At 40.8% G+C, this 27,782-nt stretch overlaps 1 protein-coding gene across 4 annotated transcripts in view; it reads right to left on the bottom strand.

Annotated features, from left to right (window-relative positions):
- Positions 1-27,782, bottom strand: part of Bmper (BMP binding endothelial regulator) — a 347,506-nt gene that overhangs the window by 80,336 nt on the left and 239,388 nt on the right. For all 4 annotated transcript variants that reach the window (XM_074065307.1, XM_074065308.1, XM_074065309.1 and 1 more), the window contains 5 exons: positions 24,330-24,429; positions 19,260-19,369; positions 16,044-16,184; positions 13,642-13,746; positions 9,155-9,200 (listed from right to left, as the gene is read on the bottom strand). In XM_074065307.1, the coding sequence (XP_073921408.1) occupies positions 9,155-9,200; positions 13,642-13,746; positions 16,044-16,184; positions 19,260-19,369; positions 24,330-24,429 (502 nt within the window). The remainder of the gene's footprint in view (positions 1-9,154; positions 9,201-13,641; positions 13,747-16,043; positions 16,185-19,259; positions 19,370-24,329; positions 24,430-27,782) is intronic.

A 27,782-nucleotide genomic window follows, 5' to 3' on the forward strand; every position in this document is an offset into this window, starting at 1 on the left:
TAATGTAAACTTCTTATAAAGAATGCACTTTTGCCACTCCCATAATCCAAGTTCTGACTTTAAAACGACTCTTCTCTTTACAACAGAAGTTTTATTTATCGATATTATCTATACCTGAGCTAAAGAGACGGGTTCCACATTTCTATGTTAACTGGCTTCCAGAACTAAAGCTCCCTTAGCTTCGCAATCTTTAAGCACATTGCTTTGAATACAGTCTCGCACTTGAACCCTGGTCGTGACACTTAGTGACTGTAAAATCATGCACAGACTTCCTACCTACCTTCAATTAATTTGCCTATAACATGAATCCAGGGACAATTATTTTGCAGAGTCATTGCAAAGGTGCCAAGAATACAACAGATGCTCACAGAATAGTCATTATTAGTTCTATTATTATAATGTTATGCAAATCCAGCAAATAGATATCTACTGGTGGCTAACATAAAATAGAATCATACTATAGAAGAAATAAAGTATAGGTCTGTTGGACAAGACGTGGTGTTTTATGTTAGCCACCACAGTGTTGATAGAATTATATTCCAAAACCAGCCCAGGCAAAGTTTGCAAGACACCCTATCCAAAAAACAAGCTAAAAACAAAAGGACTGGGGGCATGGCTTAATGGTAGAGCATCTGCCTAACAAGCACAAGGCCCTGACTTCAAGCTCCAGTACCACAGAATAAAAATAAATAAAGGCTTGTTGAAAATGAAATGTGCATTGAGCTAATTATATATATATATATATATATATATATATATATATATATATATAATGAGATTAGGGCCAGAATGAAGTCAGTCTCCTAGGCCAAAAGAAGAATAATAACAAGTCACAGATATAGAAAGAAAGCAGCCTGGACAAGAAGAGCAGGAGACCAATCTGTCTGGAGTGCAGAGTTGCTTCAGGAGATGTGAGACACTCATGTTGTCTAAATAAATTGGCCTGAGATTTATTGCCAGCCTGAGAAGTTTAAACATATTCCAAAGAACCAGTATTTCTTAATGTGTCTCCTATGAAAACATCAATCCTGCCTATTGCACCGCCAAAACAAGTAAAAAAATTTAAAGCTCTGCAACTGAAATTAGTTCAGGAGGTACTGTGTACCCATCTCCCTTCTGGAAGTTTATCATACCCATTTCCATGGAAAGGTCTGAGGATGCTGTAGCATGGAAACATCTAAATTTATTTGACCTCACGTTTCCCTATTTAATCACAGGACCTTGTTTTGAAAATATTACTCATGACTATCCTTCAGCTCTAACATTTTATAAAATAAACTTTGTGAAACTCTGTAACAGTGAAGGAAGCTGGTATAGGGTCTTGTGAGAACCCAGTTTGGGTTCTGACCGTGGAGTGCATAAAGGCAGAATAAGAGGAGATGGGGATTAGTTACAGGGAATAGGATAGGGTCTAGCTGTAATGGAAATAAGAAGGAAATTGTTTATTAGAAAAACAACACAAAGAGACAATCAACTAGACTTGATGACTGATTAGCATCAGGGGAGAGAAATGCCAGAAGTATGAGAAATAACATTGAGGCTCAAAACCTGTGCAGCTGGGATAATGTGGATGCCAGAAATCAGTCAGGAAATAGGGGCTGGGAACAGCTATTAACCCTTCCATTCAACTCCCAACTCAGATAATGTGGTGAACCAAAGGTAGCACTGTTAGTAAAATTCCAACTCGGTACTTTGCAAGAAGAATATGCTCCCCAGAGTGATTAGAAGCCAAGGTCCACAAGCATGAGCATCAACTTGTCAAAAGGCGATAAATGTTAAGAACCTCAAAGTTTGGACAACTCTGAAGCCAGGATGAGAAAAGGAACTGCAGAGGGGGCACTGTGGAGGTGGGGCTGTGAATTTACACAAGAAGAAAAACAAAAGGTAAAAGAATAGATCCATGTACTAAAGACAGAGATAAAGGGCAGAGCAGAGGAGGGGAGCAGTGATTGGGGGTGAAGGGCACTGATCAAGAAAGGCCCTATGATTAGGAGGAATTTGAATTTGATTTTCACATCATAAATTTGAATTTCACATCAAACAAAAGAAGATAGAGCAGACAATGGGTCATTTCTCCATGTTCCCAGTGAAGGTGAGAACTTAAGTGTTGTAACCCAAGCGACTGAGGAGGTAAGGTGACCTCAGATTTTTTTTGGTTTTCATTTTATTTTTTTTAAGGTGAGCAAATAAAACTGCTTTCAACCTCTAATCACGTATAAAAAAGGAAACTGGCAAATCTCATATATATTTAGAGACAAAACTCCAAAATGAATAATAATATAGTCAACAGAGATATAGAACAGTGCTTAAAACTTCAAATTTTAGAGTCTTGTGGATTAGGGTGGATTAGCTGACCTCACAGTATTTAACCTCTCTGATCCTCAGATCCTTCAATTATGAAAGAGGGTACCAATAGCTTCTGCTTCACAGGGTTATTGTGAGAATTAAATGACAGACTGCCTGGACAGCATTTATCACAGTGTCTGATGCGGATTGACATTCAACAAATCACTGCTATGATCGGAGCAATTGTAGCAACAACAGAAGTAGCAATTTTTGTTGATCTTATTTTGTTCATAGGAGGTAGGACCTCTAGAGAAGAAAAAATCTGCCTCAACTTGGTATATAGTAATGTGTGATTGATTATACAGAGTTTTCCACAAAGGGTAGTTTTTCAGTTTCATAGTGTGGGGTTTGCATTGTTCATTTGTCTTGTCATTTAGCTGTATTTCCAGTGTACCATCCATCACTAAGGAGTTTTGGTCACAAGTGTCCTTAGTCACAATTGGGTACTTGCATCTTTCTTGAGATTCAAGATGGCAGCTTGGCTAAAATGTACCAGATGTCTAACTTGAATACTTCTTTCTATACAAAATAAATTCACTTAATTGAATGTATTTCACTCAATACATTCACTTAATTGAATGCATTGAGTTAGTAATGCTGTGTTTATTTTAAAAGGCTTCCCAAGCAAAAACCCTGCAAAACTTATAGAATGAATACTGGATTAAGACGTTTAAAAAAAATGCAGGTCCTATCCCAGCTCTTCTACTTAGTACTCCTATAAGCCTCACCTGGGAAGTAAGAGGGCTGACTTCATAGGGAAAGTCCATTCACTTTACCCAATTCCATGACATTACTAAAATAGTAATGAGCTTGAAGGCAAGCTCATTGTTGTTCTTTCTTATTCCTGGTAGAAATTATACATTGAGTTTTTTCAAGCTCAAAAATACAAATGTATTTTAGTATTGTGAATAAGAAAATGTGGGGAGCTCTTCATTTGCCCCTGGAAATACTCAACTCTAAGTTGCTAGGAGGAAAGAAAAAAAAAAAAAACAATCCTGAAAAAGCGAGTAGACATGGAACACCAGCCAGGTCAATTTGTCCATGAGATCAAAACACACCAGCCAGTACTATTCTGCATCTGAGCAGACAGATGGAGGTGCTACCAGATAGAAAAGGCCTGGGTACTTGAATCTCCATCTCTCCCAGGGTGGAATGGAAGAGGGAAGGGAAGAGCTATTAAGTCTTTCTGTAATCTCTCTTAGGAGCTATAAAGCCTTCCATACCTTCCATCCCTTTGTTACCTGCAACTGGTTATCACACTATATGAATGACAAAAAAGCCAAAAGAAGTAACTGCAGCCCAAGCCCTGGAGGCAGCTGGTCAGGTAGGAATTTAGAATTCAGGCTAAATCATTTACCTTGTGCCGAAGGTAACCTTAACCTCTAAGCCTCAGTTCCCTCAGCTGTAAACTGGAGCTGATAACATTAGTTAGTCACAAGACGGCTGTGAGAATCAAGTGAAATCCAGTGGGACATCCCACGACAGATAGACATATAACAGACTAAATAAATACTAGCTAGTGTTGCCACTGCTACTCTTGTTGCCATTCCTGCTATTCTTGCTATCTGATAATGGTGGTGGTGGTGGTGGTCACTGTCAATTAATGGAATACTAACTTGTTGAGTATCTACTACTAACACCTACTACGAGTACCATTACACCAACTATTATCAATTTCTATGGGGGGGTTAGGACTCAATAAATAGTACTTCCTAGTGTACCCTGAAGAAACTGACCAGAGGGGTTTGGTGAAAGAAGATCCACCAGTTATTGGAGAATGACTTCTGTCTCCAACTTGCACTGACTAACAGAAAGAAAATTTAAAGTACTGGGATAGCTTCAGGCTGACCAGCACCGAAAACAGAAAACGACCTGATTTCCTCGTACTGCTGCCAATGCAGCTTCTCCCAGAGTGGAATCTCCTGGCTGCTGCTGGCTGCTGCATGTGGCACAGTGGGGTTTCTTTTGCCACCCATCTGCTAGTTGAGCCTGGGAGCAATGTCAAACCCAACTCCAGATGCAGGAAAGAAACTTCAGTGGCCACTGAGCTTAACACCTTCTTGGCAGGGCTAAAGTCAACAGCAGCAGTTTTTATTCTACAAGCATCTTGAGGTCTGGCCTCAAATTTCCTTGCTTTCCTGAGTTAAGGACAGACTCTCGGGGTTAAGGGACCTGGAGTCACTTACACTCTCAGAGGCCAGAAATCTTGCTCAAACACAGAATTACTAATTTGCGGAACCTCTGTCAGTGGAGATTTCTCATGAAATTGGTCCCAAGGTCACTGTTTCAGTATGGGGTTTTTTCCAAGGGAATAAATGAAATTGTTGTTCTATTCCCGCTCCTATAGCTACTCTGTTTAATTGGAGATACCTGCAGGCATCCCAGGGGGGGCTTAAGTAAGACCTGCCAAAACTAGCTGGGGCAAATTGGACCCCCACACTGCGGTGGGTGCAGGCTTGGGGCCCCTCTCAGAGCTGGCACAGGCGCACAGAGCTGCACACAGCTGGAAACTAACCACTGGGGAGTTTACAAAGTCACCTGGCAACTGTGAGCCTCCTCGCACCCAGAGTTGCTGAAATTTGATATTTCCTGTTACTTGTGGGACGTGCAGTTGACGTTATTTCAATTAAATGCACATCTGTGTTCTACCCTACCCTTAATCATGAGCTTGCGTTTGGGATGCTAAAGATTGAGTTCAAGGAAGCTGCAGGCACAGTTTGAGCAAGCTGTGTGACCTGGGTTTGGGTGACCACTTCTGTGCTGCCTTTGGTTGCCTGTGCTCTTTAGACGATTAAGAGATTAAATTCTCTCCTACAATCAATCCCTCAGTCTCTCTCCCTCCCTCTACACACACCCACACACATACACCTCTCTTATCAGTGTAAACTTTGACACTAAGTATCATTTCCAAGTCTGAAAACAGACATTCTGCCAGCAAAGAATTTATCTGATTCCATCTCTGTGGGGTGGTATGTTGAGATTTCATTTACACAGCATTTGCCAACACACTGTAAAATAACATTTCACATAAACTAAATGCCACACCACAACCCAGTGGCCCTCTGGCACCTAACTCATGATCACATGATGTCCAGTCAAAGCAGAGCAAGACTTGCTTGGGGCTATAGCCTCCTCATACCTTGGCAAGAAACAGCATTTGCTGAAAGCTTTATAAAGTTTGGTTAGCACACTTCAAATATTTTATTTTGAATAAATCTTCCAAACCAAATTCAATTCTTTTCTGTTAGAAAGGGAGCAAGTATCTCCCAAGTTATTAAAAGACAGCAATGTTTTTCATATTTTCTCCAGATCTGATTTTAAGCGGACTTTTCTCCCCAGTTTTGATAGAATTCACATTGTCCCTTCAGACTAACTCTACCAAGCTTGTCCCACTATGGGGAGCACAGCAGTTTTGTGCTTCCCTCATTACTTCCTACACAAAGAACAGTAAGTTACCATTATCACTGACTACTGCAAAGAAAGACCTATAAAAGTGTTCTACACATTTATTTTGTTTCCTCTTTCCTTTGAAAGAGCCCCTCCACCCCCCAAACACTACCAAGACTAAGAGGAACCCAGTCAGAAAGACAGTTTGGGTTTTAGAAACAGACAAAGGCATGCCTTCCCCGCCTGGAATGATGTAACATTCGTTTAACTACTAGAGATAATCAAAATAAATCTTACAGCATTTGAAATCTGTGATCAATTTCATTTATGTATGTATTCTTGCTTCTTTCCAAAAAAGGTCTGAAAAGAGTGTACAGACATACAAGTTGAATAATTCAAAACACATAAGAGTGAACATATACAATGAAGGCAGAAGTTAAGTTTATTACTCAAAAAACTGTATGGCATTCGATGTGGGCTGCAAATTTAGTTCTAGCTTCTTAGCAATGAAAGCAAAGACAGCAACTTTGAATCACTCAAGTTAGATCATAACCATTTTTAAGGCTAGGGAATTAAAATACAAAAACATATTCAATTAAACCTGGAAGCTTCTGGTCTTTTGTTTTTCATGTTAGCAGATGGACAAGCTCACTTCTGTCTTCTACTATATCCACTCAGCAGGCACAGAGAGCAAGCCATTGCTGCTGGTCCCATGATTGTTAATTTCCACATTTATCCTGGCTGTTCCCCCTACTTGGAGTGCCTGTGGTTCCCACTGGGAGAAATGAGCCATTTCTGGTTGTTCCAATCTTGGGGAAGAGATTGCTACTGGCATTTAGTGGGTAGAGCCCAAGAATATTACTAAATATCCTTCAATGCACAGGACAGCCCCACCACGAAGAATTGTCTGGCAAACTGACTGAGGTTGAAAACCTTAGAGTAACTTAAAGGAGTGTATGTATGAATTTGTGTTTTAATAAAATATAAGTCATTTTTCTGGTTTTAGGAAACACTAGCCTTAGTTTGTAGTGTAGACCTTGGTGTCTCTACTCTAGAAACCCAAACATCAGAAGAGCTTTTGTAATTGAAAGAGGAGGAAAGAATGAGCCTAGAGGCTTATTCCAGATGCTGGATATAATGACAAAGGAATTTCCAAGTAGGAGGTCTTGAGGCCATAGCTACAGGACATCAGAATAAGTCTATGTGGATACATTAGCAAAAGCTGGGCATTGCTTAAAAACTTGGAAGCCATCCCATCTCTTCGCTGAGTCTGAACCAATGAGCCTCGCCAAGTAGAATGTGTTTTACAGCAATGATGGAAGAACTGCTGGAGAGCAAGAGGGTAAGTAGATGGAAAGAACACTGGGGGAGGTTGGGAAATAGCCATCTGGTGATATAATGTGGACTTGGACAGAGAGCCACATGCCAGGGCACTTCCAGCTCTGACCTGCTAGATGCAGGTGCAGCCAGTGGCCTCCCAGTGCCCCTCCAGCTGGGTGGCTCTCTTCCTTGCCAGTTGTCCCTCTGGGTGATGGAAGGGATGGGCTCAGGCACATGTCTCCCACAACCCAGTGTATAATATGACTAGAGACAAACTTGTTTCTATTGTATTATACCCATCCTTCAATCTCCTCTTTTTTTTTCTTTTTTTTTTTCCTGAGAGATGATCCATCTTCTAGATATAGAAAGGCCATCTCATAATGAGTAAACTAATAAAGAACTCTAGCATTACTCTCAACTGTCTCAATAATCTCCTTTTTGACTCTTAGAACATAAGAGTCAGGTAACTAAAGATTTGGGCTACTTGTGTCCAAGGGTGGTCATGTGCTTTTATGATGCTGATTAAGTTCGGACCCTACCTGACAACAATGTGACTGGCAGGTTTTAGCTGTACTCATGCAAACTGAAGGGTGAACTAGAGAGTATTAGGAGCTCCTACGAGGTCTGTCCCTGCTTCAACTAGGGGGCACTTTATAGAAATGCAAACACCTCACTGACATGGTTACAGAGGAAAACTTCCAGTATAGACTCCTCTCTGCTCAACCAGACAGGAAGGAAGCTGGAGGCAACCTCTAAACCAGCTGTGAACAAAGTTTCCTCAGAAGGTCTCTGGGAGGATGATTAAAGGTGATCGTTTATACACATGCTTTTAAATCACCTGGTGTGTTAATCATAGCAAATTCTTCTTCCTGCACTAATTCCTGAATTCTATGAAGTCATACTTCACTGGCCTTTGAGTTATTTTATATATTTCATTATCTTCAAAGGACAGCTCTTTTATTAAATCTATAATTTACTTTTTGTTAATTTCAAGCAGTATATTTATTCAGTGAGTAATTGTTTCACAGCTGTCTCTAAAAATAATACATAGTAGATATATAATACATGATAGAAATATATACAGATTATAGTTTCATATATAGATATATGTATACATACATAATTACCCTACATATCTATTGTCAAAGAGTACTAACTAATCAAAGACCAAAAAACAGGATTACGTTGAGCAATATAAGCTCTGATTTTAGATAAATGGAAGAAAAAAACATGTTCCCATGGGAAAGCTGGGTCCGGTTGCCCTGAGAGTCTGCCTGCTTCTCTAAGCCTGGCTGGCTCGCAGAATACTTTCTAAGAGATTTCCTGGCTTTTCTAATCCTGCTTATCACACATCAGAACTAATCTGATGACGCATCACTAATACCTCTCTTTCAATGACATGCTTCAAAAAGCTATCTCAAAGCCACATGAATTTGAGGACTAAAGTGGCAATTTGCTAATGGACGTGGGCATAAGTCCACAGGCGGGACTATGTGAACCCTGTTGCTATGGTCTGTCCCTGAGGTCAGCAGGACAGTCCCCCTGGTTCTCAGACCAGGCCATGTTTAGAAAGAACCCTCAAGAACTCAGTTAAAAATAACAGAAGACAACCCCACCATCAGCCCAAAGACCACTTGTGCTCTCTGCCAACAGCCACTTTCGGGGTGCTCAGATGAAATGATGAAGAGGTGAGGATGTTGGAAGTACAGCTGTTTGCTGTATAATAAGAAAGGAAAACCCTCCTAGACATAGTTGTTTGCTTTTACTGAATATTGTTATCTCAGCCACTACGACTGCAAATACTATTAGCAGTTTAAAATGTGCATCGTGTTATCTGGTCTTCTGTAAAAACTCAGCAGACCATTTATCTTCCTGACTTAACATCAAATTCTGATGGAAATATCCACATTTGCCTTGATTGTGCTTCTGTGAGAGAGCACAATTGATTTAAAGCAACTGAAAGGAAGTTGGATGATCCCTTCCCATACCTGCAGAATTCAAATGGGCAGAAAACTTACACCATGGTTTTTCTTCTTGCATCACAAAATACCAAATTAATATTAATATATTTATTAATATATTTTCAAAAGAATGAACTTACTTTCGGTGCAAATCGGACAGCATCCTTTTCTGTTGAGAATTTTACCCTAATCAGGAGAAAAATAATTTTTTAAAAAGGTTAGTGCAAAGAAACAGTCTGCTGAGGACAAATTTCTTTTATGTAATCTAATACCAGATAGATCAATGAAATCAGTCCAAGCTGTATTTGAACTCAATATCCAGAGGGTGATGGTGATGATGATAGTGAAAATGAACTAGGCCAGAACACTTTCCTGTTTTTATGAGCTAGAAAACAGGAGCCCTAAAGGACTCATTGGTGTGATTTTTCTCACATGGAAGAATGATGGAGATAGTCTGTACCCAACCCTTTCACTGATTTCCAAATCAACCCCTCTAGAGGCCAGGCACACACATGTACCAATGGGAATTGCCTGCCAACCTGTCAAGCCGTGCAAGGCCTTCTTTCTGTTTTTGCTTGTTGAAGGAGCTCAGCAATAATCTGTAATCCAAGCTCAGAAGGCATCAGACCCTCTGGATATGGTGAGCTAGAGATAAAATTCAGTCAGAGTTCTTCTTTCAGAAAGTAGTGTGTTATCCATGGTAAGTCTTTGTTACACAGTCAAAGCCAATTAAGCGGACAGTTCTGAACGGCCGAGTGATTTTCCATTACCTTTCTGGAAATACAGTGCAGTTTCCTATATCGCATAGCTTTTCATTTTGCTTAATGCATGACATTTACAAGAGGAAGGATATTCTCAGGACTGGTATCACAGAATGGTCTTATCTTATCGCTGACTCAGTGGCTAATCACAGAGAAACAAATATGAAGAAGATTAACACTTAGGGAACGCTTGCTATGTAACAAAGTTCCCACTAGATATTTTACCTAACTTCAGGTTATAAGTTATGAAGATTTCATAAGGTAATACTCATAACACTTTAAGGTCTAAAGACTATTGCAGTTAATATAGTCATTATTAAGATGGGGAGGGGGAAGGAAAGGACATTGAGGATGGACTATGCTGCATATATTCATATGAAGACAGCATAATGAAAGCCACCAGATGCTGTTTAAAAGAAAGGGGAAGAGGGAGGGAGAGAATGGGAATATAAAGGAGGGGGTGAACTATTCAAGGTACACTATATACGTGCATAGGATTATCACAATGAGAATCCCACATATTACTAAGTTATGATAAATCAATTTTTAAAATTTTTTTAAAAGAAGCTCAAAAACTTTATGAGCTGAGTCCCTTCCCTTTGCATAGGCGAAGAAAGTGATGTCATGCAACACACGGATGGTAGAACCCAAAATTAAACCCAGTTCTGTGTCACCTTATTCTTTCCACTGCAGATTTTTTAACTTCTGCACTCCTTTAAGAGATATCTGCACAGTACCTACTCATTTACTGAGTATGTGCTATACAGTGGACAGAGTGCTGTGTACTCCTTACACTTTATTCCATTTGAACATCACAACGACATTCCAAATGTAGGGATCTTGTTCCCAATTTTAGGGAACGAAAGAAACAGAGGTCAGCCTGGGTGTGGTCATGCACACCTAATCCCAGTGATGTGAGAAGTAGAAGTAGGAGGACCAAAGTCCAAGACTTAACCCTATGTAAAAAAGGGCTGGGGGCACAGTTCAAGTGATAGAGCACATGCCTAGCAAATGCAAGGCCCTAAATTCAAACCCTAGTTCCACCCCCACACATACCAAAGGAAAAAAAAAGAAACAGGCCACAGAGAGATTGCCCAAAACCTGTTACAAAAGACACATAGCTCATATACTGCTCACTCACTACTGGACAGCTGCTTTAAGTATTTTAAAAACAAATAAGTGTATTGACTTTAACAATGCTAGTTAGTTATTGTAGAACTAGAACCATGTCCCATTTTTTTTTTGCATCAACTAGGCCTAAAACTGTACATTAAAGGGTTTGAGTGAGACTTCAAACTTAGTCCCATTGGGATGAGGGCACCATGATATATTCTCACTGTCTAGAACTCTGCTATCTATTTCTGTATGGCATAGGGGTATCCTCTAATTTCTCATAACTAAAAACAGCTGAGCATAAAGCAAATGAGGTCAGTTCAGGCCCTCGGAATGATGTCCCCCCCAGAAGATGGAGTAAGGATTTGTATACTGATGCAGCAGAGCTGTTTAAAGTCAACTCTAACCAAATGGGACTCAATTTCCTACCTCTGCATCTAGGCAGAAACTGACATCTCCACCTCCAGAAAATAAAAGTGGTGCTGGTCCTAAAACTAAAATAGGTGAGAAAAAAAATAGACACAAGCTGTTAAGTCACAAAGCCTGTAATTAGCTGTGAAGCTCTGGATATACTGTGGCCTCATCTGTAAGAAGAATCTAGTCTTGTCCTAGAGCCTACACCAGAGGGTCCTGGGGCCACAGAGAAAGTCTCCATAGCTATTGGTGACACTGAGGTGACAGTGTTGTAACCATCCAACCGGGTCCCCACTGGAAGTCTCATGGCCCCTCTCACAAATAACACTCCTTTGCCCCTGGGGAGTTATCATGGAGGCAACCATAAAACGATACATGTGTCCTCAACAAGACGCATGTACCTCTGGAGAAAGACGTGTGTGGTAGCCAGCAAGGATGGAGCAGGGAAACAGAATGACTCTCCCTCCCCTCCCCCACCCCAGCGATGTACAATGTAAGGAAGCAGAAGTAAGCGTTTGCAAAGACTGCCATGGTACAGCAAAGCTGTTTTCCAAAGACCTCGTGCTGGCGTCTGAGAAGGGAAGGTGGAAATGGGCTGGAAAGGTGCCTAGGAACAGAAAGGTGGTGTCTACAGGGGAGCAGTTCAGGACTCTAACCAGAGTCAAGGAGACGTGGAGAGGTGGGGACAAGGAAAGGCCCCCCCTCCAGGGATGGATACTCCTGGCCCCACTGTGGTCCTTAAAGATGCACCCCTAAGGAGACCTCAGCAACATGAAAAGCTTTAACCTCCCGCAGCCAGCAAGAGGACAAGGAAAACTATCGACCCTGCTACAAGTGACAGAATGCAAGTGAAGCTGGAAACTCCACAGCGGCCTGCTGAGGCGAGTTACTTGAGCCACCAGGTTGGCACAGCATCCTGTTTTTGTCTTGTGGAATAAGGAAGCTATTATTACTAACATGTGCGGCAAGAGTTCATTAGCACTGAGGGCTCCCCGAGGACTGGCATAAATGATGTGATCCCATTTTTCCCAATGAATATTTATAAGCAGACCATGTTCAAATCTACTTATTGTATCTCCCCCCCTTTTCTTTCTTTTATGGAAGGTTTTCAATTTTATGTCTGAGGCTTTTTAAAGCAAGACTAATTAGGGTTTTTTGTTTTTTTTCTTTTTCTAGCCCCCTTTTATTCAGTTGTGTAACGGCAACAGCTGTTGTTTTTTTGTGCCTCATTTGGCACTCAAGGAAAAACAGCAACTTTTTGTTTATAATAATAACAGATGTGAATAAAATTAAAGGCTGTCTATAACAGAGAAGAGAGGACATGCCCTGAATATATAGATATGTTTTTTCATTCACTGGAAGATACTGAATAGGTTTGACATTCTCCCAAAATGCACAAAACCTTGAAAGGTTTCAAGTTGCTGAGGTGAATTCAAAGAAGCTTGTGCTTTAGAAGATAATGGTTGCTTTATTCAGCGCAATGGACTATGGGGTTTTGAAAAGAGATATTTCCATAAGGATGCTATTCCCATCTGGGGCTATGATGGAGGCCAGGGTGAGAAAGAAATTTTAGCAAAGTGGTTGGGGCAGCTGCTAAGCAGGAGAAACCCCTTGGGAAGTTCATTAATAAACAACCATATATTACTTTGGCTTTGAGAAGAAAGCTGTGATTTGAGAAGGGAGAGAAGGGAGAAAAAGGCGAAAGATGGTTATGATGTTAAACAGAAAACAAGGGAACAGATCTAGGCAAGTAGAATTGGAGATGTTTTTTAAAAGAATTGGAGGCCAGGTGCAGTGGCTTATGCCTGCAATCCCAGCTACTGGGGAAACAGATTGAGAGCATCGTAGTTCAGTGCTAGCCCAGACAAAGAGATAGTGAGACCCCCATCTCATTTGCAGGTATGAACATGCAAATCCCAGTTACGTGGGAGGCATAGGTAGGAGAATCATAGTTCAAAGCCAGTCCCAGGTAAAAATGTGAGACTCCATCTGAAAAATAACTAAAGCAAAAAAGGCCTGAAGGTTTGCCTAGCAAGCATGAAGCCCTGAGTTTGAACTCCAGAACCACACACACAAAAAAAAAACAAAGTCAACAAGAAATAGGAGAGTTGGAACAAGAGCTAAATAAAAGGCATTTTACACAAGGCTAGACTGAGTGGGGTCTGCAAAAAAAAAAAAAAGAAGAAGAAAAAGAGAAGAAGAAGCAGAAACAAACTTCACAAGGAACATTTGTCTATTTGGGACTGAAAGTTTTGGGAGATGGCACGAAACCACACTACACACAAGACATTTCCCAAGACACTAGGTAAAGAGAAAGTCAACCTATATTCTAAACATACCTGCGGGCAGCTGCTGATGGGAACACACTGCTTCTTGCGACACTCTGTCTTGCCTTTCACACAAGCACAGATGGTGCAGTTGACAGAGGACCACATCTCTCCATCCTGCAGGACACAGCACCAGATTCTTCTATCAGTTCAAAGCTGCAGTAACTGAGCCAATGGGCTGTGATGTCTCCATTGAGGACAGCATGCCTTAGCCTAAGTCAGGGGCTCCACCCTCACACTAAATGACTCAGAAGTGTTTATCTGGGTTTAATCAGTTTAACATAAAGATGGGGGAAGGTGTGGATTTCCAGGTGTGTGGGTGTGTTTTCTTCCTCCAGGATATAAAAAAGAATTCTGGTGTGTCTAACCAAGTCATATTTGCATCACGCTCCCCCTGAGCTGTTTGTTTTCACTCTGCGAGACAACTAGGTAAGAATATTTCACATATGACGCATTAACAAAAATTTAATTTTCCTCTGAAATGTTTTAAGTTATCTCAGGTACAAGCAGTTAACTGAGATGTCGGAGGTGGCTTGTTTATTCCCAGATGTGCCCTGGTTCTGTACTACACTAGACATGAAAAGAACTGAGACTAATTCAAATGACTCCCATTCCTTAGGTAAATACTTAGTCAGAAGACATCTGAAGACACAGAGCCCAGACAGAAGACTCCACGAGCCATGAAGAGCTTTTCCTGACTGGCTTGCCATCTCTCCCCCCCAAAAAACATGGTAGTACTTACGGACACGTTTTCTAGACTAGACCCTTGCTCAGATAGAGAGCTATTTGAATTTCTTGGGCTCATTGGAGTTATAATCTGTCTCGTGCTGAGCAGAATAGTACAGGTAGAGATGTACATCCATGCTTGTAGGTTAAAAAAAAAAAATCACAAACCACCAAATTGGACCTAATAACAAAATCAGGGTTCCTTCCTGGGCCCTGATTGATGAATCTTCCTCCTCATCCTCTTCCTCATTTTTCGGAGCTAGCTTAAGGACTGCCTGCCCTCTGGTGCCTTTCAGGTGAGAATGGCCTGAATGAATCTGTCTTAAAGGCACCTGATTGTTTCTAATCCTCTGAGCCCACATTTCCAGGACACAGTGTCTCTGAAAAAATTTCAGATCCCAGACATTTAAACAAACCTTTTCACAAAGGGGCTTGAAGGTGCTTTGCACAAAACACCAATATGAGAGGGGTCTACTTCATGTTGGTGCTCTTTACATAAAGAGTGACTTTATGTAAACAGGACAGTGAGTGATTCTGAAAGCCTGATGTGAATATAATCAACACCAACCCTTTGTTGGGCATGACATATCACATCTTCTTACAGATTCCCTGAGAACCAAGACCTCTGTCTCCAACCACATCAGTGTAAGGGGGAGTCTGAAGGAGCCTCCGCATCTAACGTGATGCTGAGGGCCTCAACTCTCACAGAAATCAGGAAGACGTATCTTTGGGTACAGTAATTCCCTCCATGTTGAGGAAACATGCAAGATGGGAAGCACTGTGTACAAATCCAACAACCTGCAGCCCAAAATTTCAAAGGTCATTGCAAGCTGGACTCCAGTGACTCACGCCTATAATCCTAGCTACTTGGGAGACTGAGATTGAGAGGATTAAGGTTCATGGCCAGCCTACGCAAATAGTTTGCAAGACTCCATCTCCAAAAATAGCCAGAACAAAATGGACTGGAAGTGTGGCTTAAAAGATAGAGCACTGGCTTTGCAAGCACAAAGCCGAGTTCAAACCCCAGTCCCACCCAAACAAAACAAAAAGGTCATTGCACAACTTCCCACTTGGGATCATCAGAAAATAATGTGAACACACCTGAGGGGTATGAGATTTTCAACAAACACCCTTTGAGTTCTCCTGCGGCAGGACTCTCTCCCCCTTTGTTCAGTACTGTGCTAGCCACATATACTAAAACACGCCGACCTGAATGTCTTCCAAATTAGAAAAATTCTCTTTGAAAAGGAGCAGGCTTTGGATGCATTCAGATCTAGACAGGAGTCATTATCTTAAAGAGGGTCCCTGGGCATCTCCAACTAAATGAGGTGCTTCTGGACATATGGGTAGCCACAACCACGCCATCCCAGGGCCACATACAGCTCAGTCCCAGTCACTGGCTGAGCACATTCAGAAAGGGCAATAATGCTCTGCAGGTTTTAAATATTCTGTAAAAAATGAAGTCAAGGAAAAAAAAATTTTCCAGACAGTGGCTTTTCCGCTCTTATTTGCCCTAGAATCTAAATATAGGAGTATATATGACACTGTAATAGAAATGAGTACATTATATGCACACATGTATGCAGATGGATATACAGGTTATGGAATAATCCAATCTGCATTATGTCTTCAGCTTATCAATTGTCATTATTGTGCAGTGGTGCCCATGAACTTGGCTCGTGACATACCCGGAAAATCTTGTTTCCAAACTTGCAAACTTTGATGTCTTCTGGGGGCACTTGGAGGAGGCACTCTTCACAACAGGCCCCTTCGCCTCTGTCACAGCCACCAGGATGGGAACACTTCTTCTTACACACCACAGTTGAGTCCTAGGGGCCCAAAGGCAAACTGGAAATTAAAAGTGACTCTTACCTCTACCAAACATCCTACCTGGCCAGCCATTAATAACCTACAACTAACTGCTATAAAATGTATTCTCTAGATGTCACACTTTAAGGTGTTGCTAAAAACTTTTCATTCACTTCAAAATGTGAATATGAGGGTGTTAATGGAGAGTACAGCACACTGGAAGGTTGCTGTCAATGCTTTATAACTACACTAAAAAGTCACTCATCTACTCTGGCCAGAGTATGGCAAGAAAGCCCAGCTCACTATGGGCCAGCCCATTTCCTTCTTCCTGCTCTTTTCCTCTTTCACATTCCACTTACCAGAGGTCTCTTGAGTTACCTCTTCAGCTTTATGCCACCTTTTGGAGTTTAGCCTAAAGGCAGACACTTTATCAAAGTGAAGATTAAGAGCTAATGTACCACCACCTCAAGATGAAATTGTATAAGTGTGTTCTGAATTCACAAAGGAACTAAATGAACTATTCCAAAACTGGACCTGGATTATAGAGCTCTCCCATAAAAGATGTGACCCTGACTAGGCCATTTAATGTCTGAAAATGGCAAGTTTATATCTATAATTCAATGGAGTGTGGCTTGAGCTGGGTGCCCATACCTCACTCTGTAGTCCTAGCTACTTGGGAGGCTGAGATTGGTAGGATGGTTTCTGTTTAAGGCCTGTCTGGGCAGAAAAAGTTTGTGAGACTCTATCTCAACCAATATGTGGGTGCAGTGGCATGCACCTGTCATCCCAAGCTACGTGGGTGGGTGAGAATAGGAGGACCGTGGTTCCAGGCCAGCCTGGGCAAAAAAAGCTTGCAAGACTCCATCTTGATGGAAAAAAGCTGGGTGATGGCAAGTATATAAAATAGGAGGATCGTGGTCTAGACCAGCCTGGGCAAAAAAATATCCTATCTCCAAAATAACAGGAGTAAAAAGGATGGAAGGGATGACTCAAATGGCAGAGCACCTACATGGCAAGTGAGAAAATCTGAATTCAAGTCTCAGTGCTGCCAAGAAAGAAAGAAAGAGAGAGAGGGAAGAAGAAAAGAAGGGAGGAAGGGAGGAAAAGAGGAAGAGGAAAGGAAGGAAGGAAGGAAGGAAGGTTGGTTTGATTTCTAAAGTAGTGCTACTCTATTATTTCTCAGTTTTACTGTGCATTTTAAATGTAAAGTATATGGCACATAGAAATTATTATAAACCAACTCATAAGTTGGGAAAAACATCTATCATTTGTCAAACTCCACCTCTTGAGTTCTACTTTGAGCAATAGAGCACTCACTAGCTCTCAAATAATGCATACTTCACTGTAGATCTCCCTGGTTTCTTTCTCTCTCTCTCTCTATCCTCTCTCTCTCTCCATGGACTGTGTGCCTAGCATTGGGTCAGGCAATGAGAATAAAGAGATGAATGATGTACTCATGTCCTCAAGGGGGAGGGAGGAAAGGTACCCTTGTAAACAAAAAAAAAATTGCAACAAAATGTGTTAAACAGAACTAGTAAAGTGAAGAAGTAGCAGAGAAGAGGGGATGAATGACTACTGATCTAGGTAGGTAGGGAAAGTGTCTCTACAGGAGGTGAAATCTGAGATTGGTGGTTGAGGGTAAAGAGAAATTTGCTAACAAAATCTAAAGAAGGTGAAGACACCAGAGGCAGAGAAAACATCAGATTTGAAGGCACAGATCTGAAACCACACTGTGTTCGCAGAACTGTTACATGGTTTCCTGCACATGCCCTGGAAATCAGAAGAACACCGATGGGGATTCTGGAGAGGGACGTGCTAAGCAGACAGAAAATACTGATTACCTAAATGATTGCAGCCTGATTCTTCAAGCATCCACTCTCCCAAAGATGGTTGTGAATTTGCACTCTGATAAACCAGGCTCTTGCAGGAGAAGTATTAATTATAGTTCTTCTTAAGCACTGGAATATATTGCCTAATCATCTCTCACAGAATCCTTGAGACCTAAAGTGCTGTGATATAACTTACTCCCATTCATAAGGCAACCAACTATTCTGAGATCAAGAGGGGGGGGAATGTGATGTGTTTTAGCAGAGGCTTGTTGTCCCAAAAAGAAGCTGGAGTCTGTGAAGTTCAAGTGAGGAAGACAAGACCTAGGGATGGAAGCCAAGTCCAACAAAGGAGGGTCGCTATGTGTTTGGCACAGGGTATTGCAAACTAGAGAAGGAGGAAGGTATCTCAGGGAAGTATTCTCAGGCTTGGGAATTTCTCAATGATCAGTGCCTGGACCAGACAGTGCAATCCTTGGACAGTCATGCCCTGAAGTGGAGCATGTGATCAAGTAATCAAGTAATCAAGAACTTCTGAACTCTAATCCTAGCTACTGACTCATACTGACACTAAGCATACCTCCTCTCTCTCCTTCTCTAGCCCTTTAGCTATTAGAAACAAAACAACCACCCATCACCACCAAAATAAATTATTCTAAATTCATGTCACACAGATGTCTGGGTTAACTCAGTAATAAGTGATTCTAAGGCCTCCATAATAAATGCTCCTCTTCTTGGTTTCAGATATAACTCACTGCATAAGCACAGTGAGTGAATGTGTGATGTGTGTCTCTTTGAAATTCTGAAGCTGCTGAATTTTTCTTTTACCAGGAATTAGGCTTCCAGTTGTCTTTGAGAAAAGTGAACAGCACAGCAAGTAAGACTCGGTACAATGAACAACACATAAATATTCTCTTTTTGAGTTGCCAGGTTTGTCTTTGTGAGGAGCTGTAACCCATGCCTTTTTCTTCTCTTGAACATGGTTATAGCCATTTTCACTGCCATGTGTCTTACAGAGTTTGCCTTGGATAACTAGAGCCAGAGAACACAGTCATGTGGATTTGTCTGACTTTAGACAATCCTCACGACAGCCCCTTAGAGTATGGCTCTCACCAACGAGAGCTAACTTGTGGTCCCCAAGCAGTGAGTTATAATATGGGTCCTATCCATCAACAATACCTTTCCCTGGTAAATAAAACACCATCACTACAATCACTATAACCCAAAGCCCTACCATTGGTGTGGCACTGCCCTTGAGAGCTGCCTTACCCTGCAGATGCATGCTGTGCAGTTATCATATAGGAACGAGGATCCATTGTCGTAAACATCACTGCGAAACAGGCAGCTGCCAAAAGGAAGGTCAAACACTTTCCTCTGACCTGCATGAAAACAACAGCACAATGTAAGCAAGACAGAAGCCAGGGATACCCCATTTTGTCATCACAGGACTGTTAAACATTTTCACAAGACCCACTAATAGAGCCCTGGATCAGATGTGCCCAAGAATAATCCATTTAAAGAGCCACCATGTAAGACAGTTTGACTAAATAATTTCAATGAATCATTATTACATGTCCACCGCAGTGAACCAAGATGTCTTAAGACATAAGCTGCCCTCATGAGGCTCACAGTCTATTGGGAAAAAAACCCCACAAAAGACTATTGCAATTCAACAACACAGTAAGTTCTGGAAAGAAGCCAGCCTGGGAATTATGGGGACAGAGAGGTCATAGAAGACTTCTTGGATGATGCAGTGCTTGAGATTTGTATTAAAGAACAAGTAACATTAGTCTCAAAAGTAAGTAGTAACCGGAGGGTAGGTAGAAGCAGAAAAAAATCAAGGTATGTCAAGGACATAATTAACAAAAAAGAACTAATGAAATGTCATCTGCTATGTTCTAAACATTTGTGTTCCTACAAACATACATTGAAACCTAAACATCAAAGGAGGTGGGGCCTTTGAGAGGTGATTAGGTCATAAGGGTACCATTCACAAATGGGATTAGTGCCTTTAGAAAAAGAAGCCCAAGAGAGACACCTCACCCACCCTGCCCCTTCTGCCATGTAAGGACACAGCAAGCAGGCACAATTATGAGCTAGAAAGTGGGTCTGCACCAAATGCTTTGATCTTAGACTCCCCAGCCTCCAGAACTATGAGAAATACAAAATATATTTTTGTTGTGTAAAGGCTACCCAAATGAAGGTATTTATTATAGCAGCCTGACCAGATTAACACAGAATCTCAATTTAAAACAAAAAAATTCACAAAGAATGAAGTTAACTCAAAGGATCCACAGGGGCAGAACTCAACTCCACACGCCATATGTGCAACCTTTATAGCATATTGTCTCTTTAGAATTAGCTTGGTTTCTCGCTCCTCATGGGAAGTTTGGATCGGTAACCAAATGGGTCAAAAATGTAATGCCAAACCATGACTAACATCCAATTTCCTCCTTTCTTTCAACATTTGAAGCACATCAAACCATCTCTGAAATGTTATTTTAATTAAGGATTACGTTAAACCAGTGATTCATGTTTACTAATCAAATTTACATCCTCTCTTTCTTCTTGAAAAAAAAAAGATGTATTCATCTGTGTATCAATAGGCCCAATGAAATGCTCAAAATACCTATGAACATGTACTAAGGATTGTTCTCACAATTAGAGTTGTTGAAAATACCGTTAGTTGGACTCAAGAAGAAACGTTATCTTGTCAGAGTCAACCTCACCATGAGGAACAAACACGTTGGTCTTCAAGAGATGTCAGTCTTCGGTCTCCATATATGGACTCCCTGAGAACCATGATATGATTTATCTGGGCCACTCTCACTTCACTCATACAATGGTACCAAAAATGTTATCATGCCATATTACCATATCACAACCACTATCGATGGTGTAAATACTAAAGTGTACAACCAAAAACTATTTCACAGTTAGACAAAATTTAGCATAATGATTGTTACTATCCCAACTAACACACATATTCTTATGTGTACACCCAAGTTCTGAGACTTCTCAGCTTCATGAGAATTTACAGACTAAATTAGAGGATTGCCTGTAAAATATAAAATTCACCCTTTCCCTAAATATCCCCCTAAGGTTATTATGAAGTGCTAGAAAGTTGTGCGAAGCCCAAATCACATGGATTTGGCCTGTCTCAAAAGAATCAATTCTGCCAAAGCATACCTTAGTTTTAAGACATTAAGGTATTTAAAAAAATACCTGGGTATATTTTTGTATTTACTATAAAAATGATAGTGAAGTCATTTTTCACTAATGTAAACATTATTCTCTTTCTATCAATCTATCAGTGACATATTTCTGTCCTTTAAGCAGTAAAAGTAACTCTGCTTCAGTTAAGTAGGTTTTTGAATTGTGACCTGGTTGTCTTTTTCTGTATTTTATTTTCATGTGATTTGGGTATTTTATGGATGAACTTGAATCTTTTTTGGCAAAAGGCAAAAGACAAATAAATGGATATGGAGTTCTTTGTAAAAGTTTTCTTCTCTAGTAATCAAAATACCTCTTTTTCATTTCTTCCTCAGAAGGTTGTTTCACCTCTCAAAATGTATGGCTCTTCTTCCCACAGTCTGTTATTTATACTATCATTACTGTACTTAGTATTATTGCGTAAGTGGATAGATGGCTGGATGAATGGATAGATGGACAATGGATCAATCTATCAATTGATCTACCAGTTGGTTGATGAACAAATAGATACTTTGATATTTTTTATCTCCACAAACAACTGTGCCCAATGGCTTAAACTATTCCTCACTAAAATTATGACTATAAAGCTATTAGCATAGTGACTGCCACTATAAATGACAGGTAATAACAATTATCATTATTAGAGGTGATTATCATTCAAATGCGACTCTGAACATGTATTGAAAGCTGTTGTAAAGTGGAGGTTAGGAGGTAAAAAGGTAAAGGACAGCAATGAAAAGGGTTGAACAGACCAAAGCAAAGTACATCCTCAGTGGAGATACACTGAGAAACCCCTTTGAACATCGACTTAAATATTAATAACAAGACAGGACTGTTAAATAGGTTCAGTATGGGGAGGGGTACTTGTGGGAGGGAGGAGGGTGAATGAAGGAGATTAAGGTGAGGTTATATGGTAGATGGACTTCAAGTATTTATATGAAATAGAACAAAGAAGCCTCTTGCAATTACTTTAAGTGGGGCAGGGAAGGGGTTGAGGGGGAGAGACAGTGGGAGTGATCTAATCAATGTACAATACACTATTTGAATTTGTCACAATGAATCCCCCCATACAAAAAAAATTAATAAAAATTTATAGAAAACAAAAACAAGTGTTACTAAGCTATGTCACACAAAGCAGCATGCTGGGTGCTGCTCTAGGTACACTGATGCTTGATGAAAGTCTTAATTGAAACTGAGAAAATCAAGGAAAGGAATGTTGCAATGCAGAGGAGTGTCATATGGAGCAATCTTAGTCAAGGGAAAATTGAAAAGCAAATCAGTACACAATCAGTCAAAAATCTAATTAGACTAAGATTTCAGCATGTAGAAAGCATGCTGGTGTTTGCTTTTGTTTTCCTTTCTGTCTTTTGTTGTCTGAGTATGTTTCTTTTCATCACAAAATCTTACCTTAACCCCAAAGTCACCACCATGGCCCAACAAAAGATACAACGTTCAAGGGAGTGCTGCAGAGACTCTGGACAGCCTGATTTATGCCATTTGCACCTTATTCCACTGAGGTTTAACCCAACCAAAAAAGGTCTCATTTGGGTGAAATATGATTTTCAAGTTTCCAAAAACTTACTGTTCCTTTTGTAGTCCATCTTAAAACCACAAATGGTCAGTAAAACCTGCATTCAATACAACAGTCATTGCTCATGTGGGAAACTTCCAAGTTGAATCCATGTCCAGGGCATCAGCTTCAAAGCATTAATCAAGCCTACTTATCTGTGGGGCCATGTCCAGACACCACTTCCTCTGTGACAGCTTTCCTGCTTAGATGAACACTGCTTTCACCATGACCCACAGCACAGTGATTTCTACCATACTGAACTAGTTGATTTCATTTCAGGGGAGCAAATACACATGTATCAGGAAGCACATATGTGTATGGAAATGTCTTTAATCGGGTATGTCTGAACAATTCTGTTTTGCTCTTCTAATTATTCCACATTTACTTGAAAAGCGTGTTTGTGCATGTACATAATAGGAAGGCGAGCACTGCTAAATGAAACAACAGTAGAATACCTCAAAAAGGAGAAAACTGTCTCGGTTTAACAAAACACATTTATTTGCCCATTTGGTTACAAAAAAGAATCTAGACTTCACAGTTTGGCTGTGGTAGTCTGTAAAAGCGAAAAATAAATCAATCAAATGCTTTGGAATGAGAGAAAGCAAACTATGACAGTACGAAGACTCCAGGAAAGGTTGTGGGGAGTAACTGACAGGAAGGTGGAACCCAAATAGAAGAGATAATTAAGACCTTTCAAGAACAAGGGGGCTTGGTACTCCCACTTTCTGGTGTTGATCATTCTTCTCTGTAAAATAATCACCCTCACTGGCTGAAAACCGTCCATGAAATCTACACAAACCTTGACTCAATGGCACCATGGGATGTGAAAAGGCAGGGAGGGGGAGTGTCTCCAGTAGGACAAAATGATGTTTTAAAAAAATAGAACAAAACACAGATCAAGAGAAACAGCAGGAGCAGAACCCAAAGCCGGAAGTACAGAGGGTTAATATTAGCCGTGGACCGCTGGAGGTTTAGGGGAACAGCCCTTCTCAGAACAATCAAACTGGAAACAGCACCTTCTTGACAGGTAGACGTTCTCATTATAGGAACAATATTTCCCAGCATCTTGAGAGGATTAAATAAGAAAAAGCATGTAAGGTATCGGGAGTACCCCATGACCACTATTACTCTGTATTCCTTCCAAATCTGTCATGTTCTCCTCCTGAGTGCTTTTGCCTCTACAGGTAACACTAGTCTACATTCTTCCATTCATTTGTTTCAAACGCCTTTAACATACGCTCCTACTAACAGTCACAGGCCTGGTTAAAGACAGTTTCTTCAATACTGATCTCCCCTCTCAGGGGCATTTCCCAGGTCATCTGGTGTGCCAGGTTCCAGATACAAAGAAAGACAAGAGAGGAGCCTCTATGGAGACCTCACAGGAAAGCCACAGCCTGTTCACACTTTCTGCTCGAAGGATTAGAAAGAGCAGTTGTCTCTAACAAGCCACTGAGTCAGACAACCTGAGAACCCCAAGGTAGCAGTGTGCAGAAATGCTCTCAGCAGAAGCTCTGGAAGAAATTACATTGTTCTTTGACCTGAAAATAGTCACTCACCCAGACATTTGGGGCAGCACTGTCCTGGGGGTGTATGACTAAGGTGCTGGGGACAAGAGAGAATGGGGCAGACTTCTCTCACGCACTGTGTCCTGCCTCCCTAAGAAAAGAGAAAGAAAGAAAAAAGCACGTTTAGAAAAGTCAGTGCATATAGATTACATAAGCAAGATACCAGGGGGAAAAAACCTAAGACCCTTGCTTAGTATTAGGTCTCTTGTGAGTGTGTGCAGGTCCATGTAATTCCTCCCAAGCCTCCTTTCATCTTCCCTGAGGTGCTATGAATTAAAGCTACAAAAAGACTGTCTCCCAGGAGATGTTTACAGAGGGTATCACCTCCTCCGCCAGCCACCACCTTTCTTTATCTTTTCCCTTCTCAAGACTAGCTTTGGAGAAGTTCTACAGTAACCAACCACCGCAGTTTGCCTAGGATTTGAGACTTCCAGCACTAAAACCAGGAAAATTTCGTGCAAATCTGGTAGTGTGCCCCACCCCCTAGTAGTTACTGCTTCTCTTACACCCGTCCCCTAAGCCAGCAAAGGACGCCTTTGAGATTTAATGAGACTTTTCCCCCTCTTTCTAAACTCTCATCTTTCTGCAGTTCTTGTAGACATCTTCTTCCAGAAAGGCTTCACTCTGCCACACATCTCAGGATGGCCCAATAAGGGTCCAACTAGAGGAAGTGGCCAATCTGCTAAAAATGAATGCTCTGAAAACCAACACTCACAAGAACCAGTTCACTGGACTCAATAAGCAAACCAAATCTGTTCCCATTAACTGGTTATAAGGATTGATATCAGAATAACTGGCAGGGCCTCCAAGGCCTATGGGAGAAGTTTTGGAGCCTTTGAATATTTTCTCTACTCCTTCCTTCTCATTCCTGACCCTTCTGTCCACCAGGACTCCTTACCTCTCACAACCTTTCTTTCCTCTTTCTCCGCTTGTTAGTCTCTCCTCCCTCTGGCATGCGAAGCTGTAGACTCCCCCTGTTACTCCTTACCAGGGAAACCTGCTCTCCCAACCTCACCAAGTTGTAACTGCATATTCAGAAAAGGGGAGTAGAGGAAAAAAAAACTTTCTAGTTGATTCACATCTAACAAACTTGCGAGGCCCATGTAAAAACTGTCACTTAAAATATAAATTGCTATGATCTCTATGAATACATTTTTTTTTTTAGAAAATTAGTAAATTTGGTAAACAGATCACTAGCAAATGGAATTTCAGTGAACTGGCTTCTCTGGTATTTGAACCAGAAACCAACTAGTGGGCTTTCAAGGGCTCATTGCTTGAGTGCATAATTTATATCTCAAGAGGCCAGAAGAAATGAGGATCTCAAAGCTCCAGGAGCCCTGGCCCCTGCAAGGGAAAGAACCAACTTCAGGCATTTCCTCACACCTTCCCAGCATTTTCTACAGGAATAGTAGGCACTGGCCTTGGCCTTTGGGATCCAGTTCATTCCCATCCTAGCATCTTGTTGTCACCAGTTGTTTCTGCGTCCCTTCCTGTTTTCCTCATCTTTATTATTACAGGTTATTTTTTGGTGGGGAAGAATGAAAAAAGAGGACATATAATACATCTTTTTAAAGGTATAAACTCAGGGCCTATAGCTTGAACCACTATACCAACCCTATTTTTGTGATGGGGTTTTTTGAGATAGGGTCTTTCCAACTATTCGCACAGGCTGGCTTTGAACTAAAATCCTCCTGATCTCTGCCTCCTGAGTAGTTAGGATTACAGGTGTGAGCCACCAGAACCTGGCTTTTTAATGTTGGAACGCTCCCCAAACCCAAGAGAGGGCATGCAAAAATACCACAAAAAGCTATTTTTTTGTTTTTATATTATTTTCAAATCAACAAGAATCATTTAAAAATCTCCCAAGAATCCCAAACTGTTCTGAGATTTCTCAGTCAACCCTGCATAATCTTAAAGTTAGGGGCCTGTCATCAGGCATCAGAGGTGGGTAACCTGAGTCTGGGCAAGCCCCAGCTTATGCATGAAACATAAAAGTCACCTCCAGAAGGAGAAGAGGACGATAACAGCCCTTAGCTTTTGATTTCAGAGAAATTCATCTGCAAGCAACTTCCTAAAATCCTGAAGCCTCTGGTCACATAAGGTTGACTACACATACTGGCTTCTCTAAGGTACACAGAGAACACATTCTTTTCATTGACATTCTCTGTTCTTGTTGGAGAAACATCTATTTTTCAAGTATATTTTAAAATTTTAAAAATTTTAATATTGCATAATTGCCAAGAAGTTAAGTTGTCTAGCACTTTGGAAAGCTGGCAAAAGATTATGTGTACTCCAGTAATTTTCCTTACCATAAGGTCAAAGAGCAAATTTTGCATACATACAACAGCAGTTTGTATTTCCCAAGACTCTGTTAAAGTAACTGAATGCCACTCTGAGTTTGCTGGTTCAGTCAAGTTTTATTTTATTTGGGCTGCAGTTCTGTGGCACAGCCCAAGTCCCCAGGCTACATTCCAATTAATGCCTCCAAAGAAAGTGCAGGCTCTTCCTAGGAACACAGTTGCAGCTCACAACCTGCTTCTGTGATTTCAGCTCTTCAGGGACTCTGGTTAAACTACAATCTGTAGCTGTACTAAAAGCTAAGAGGGCTAAAGTAGCAGAAGTAAACTTCTGTTTCTAAAAATGAACATATCCCTCCTGTAACAGCACTCAGTCTCTATCAGATTATCACAATGGCTTTCTAATTGGTTTCTCTGCCTCAACTCTTCCACTAATCCATTCTGGAAGGGTCCATATATTCAGGACTCCTTTGTATCATCTATCCATCATTTTCTTATTATGCCAAATATTTGCTTAAAGTCATTATATATATTTCTACACACACACACACACACACACACACATGCTAGGGATGTAGCTGTGAATATAACATACAAAAATCACCCTTTCATTACCAGTAAGCATGTTCCCACCTCCTCTAACGCTGAGGATGACTAACTACTACATATAGGATAAAGTTCAACTACTCAGGCTAAAAGTCAATGTAGAAGAGTTTATGTGCTCACTAAAGTCTTCCTTTTTATCTTAATGGAACTGCACTACAGACCCTTTGCAGGCAGCTGTGGCCGCATGACTGACTTCTGACCAACGGGAGGAAGATAGAAATGATACAACACATTTATAGGCTTGACCAGTAAAAATTCCTCCGTGCTCTCATTTTTACTCTCTACTGGATGGATAGCCAGCTGAATGGAATGGAGAAAGAGCCTGGTTCCTTGGGTCATCCTTGGAAAGTCTACCCCTAAATCCTTGCAATGAACTGTGAAATGAGCAAGAAATCAATTTTATTACACTTTTGGAATGCATCAGTTCTTTACCGGCCTACTTTGTCAAGACACCCCATAATGTCTCCAATCTTTTTCCCTAACTCCAACACAGAGGATTTCAATGTGTCTTGATTCTGTATTGGCCCCCGAAAAAAATATT

This window comes from Castor canadensis, chromosome 2, assembly GCF_047511655.1.
Source record: "Castor canadensis chromosome 2, mCasCan1.hap1v2, whole genome shotgun sequence".
Classification (NCBI taxonomy): Eukaryota; Metazoa; Chordata; class Mammalia; order Rodentia; family Castoridae; genus Castor; species Castor canadensis.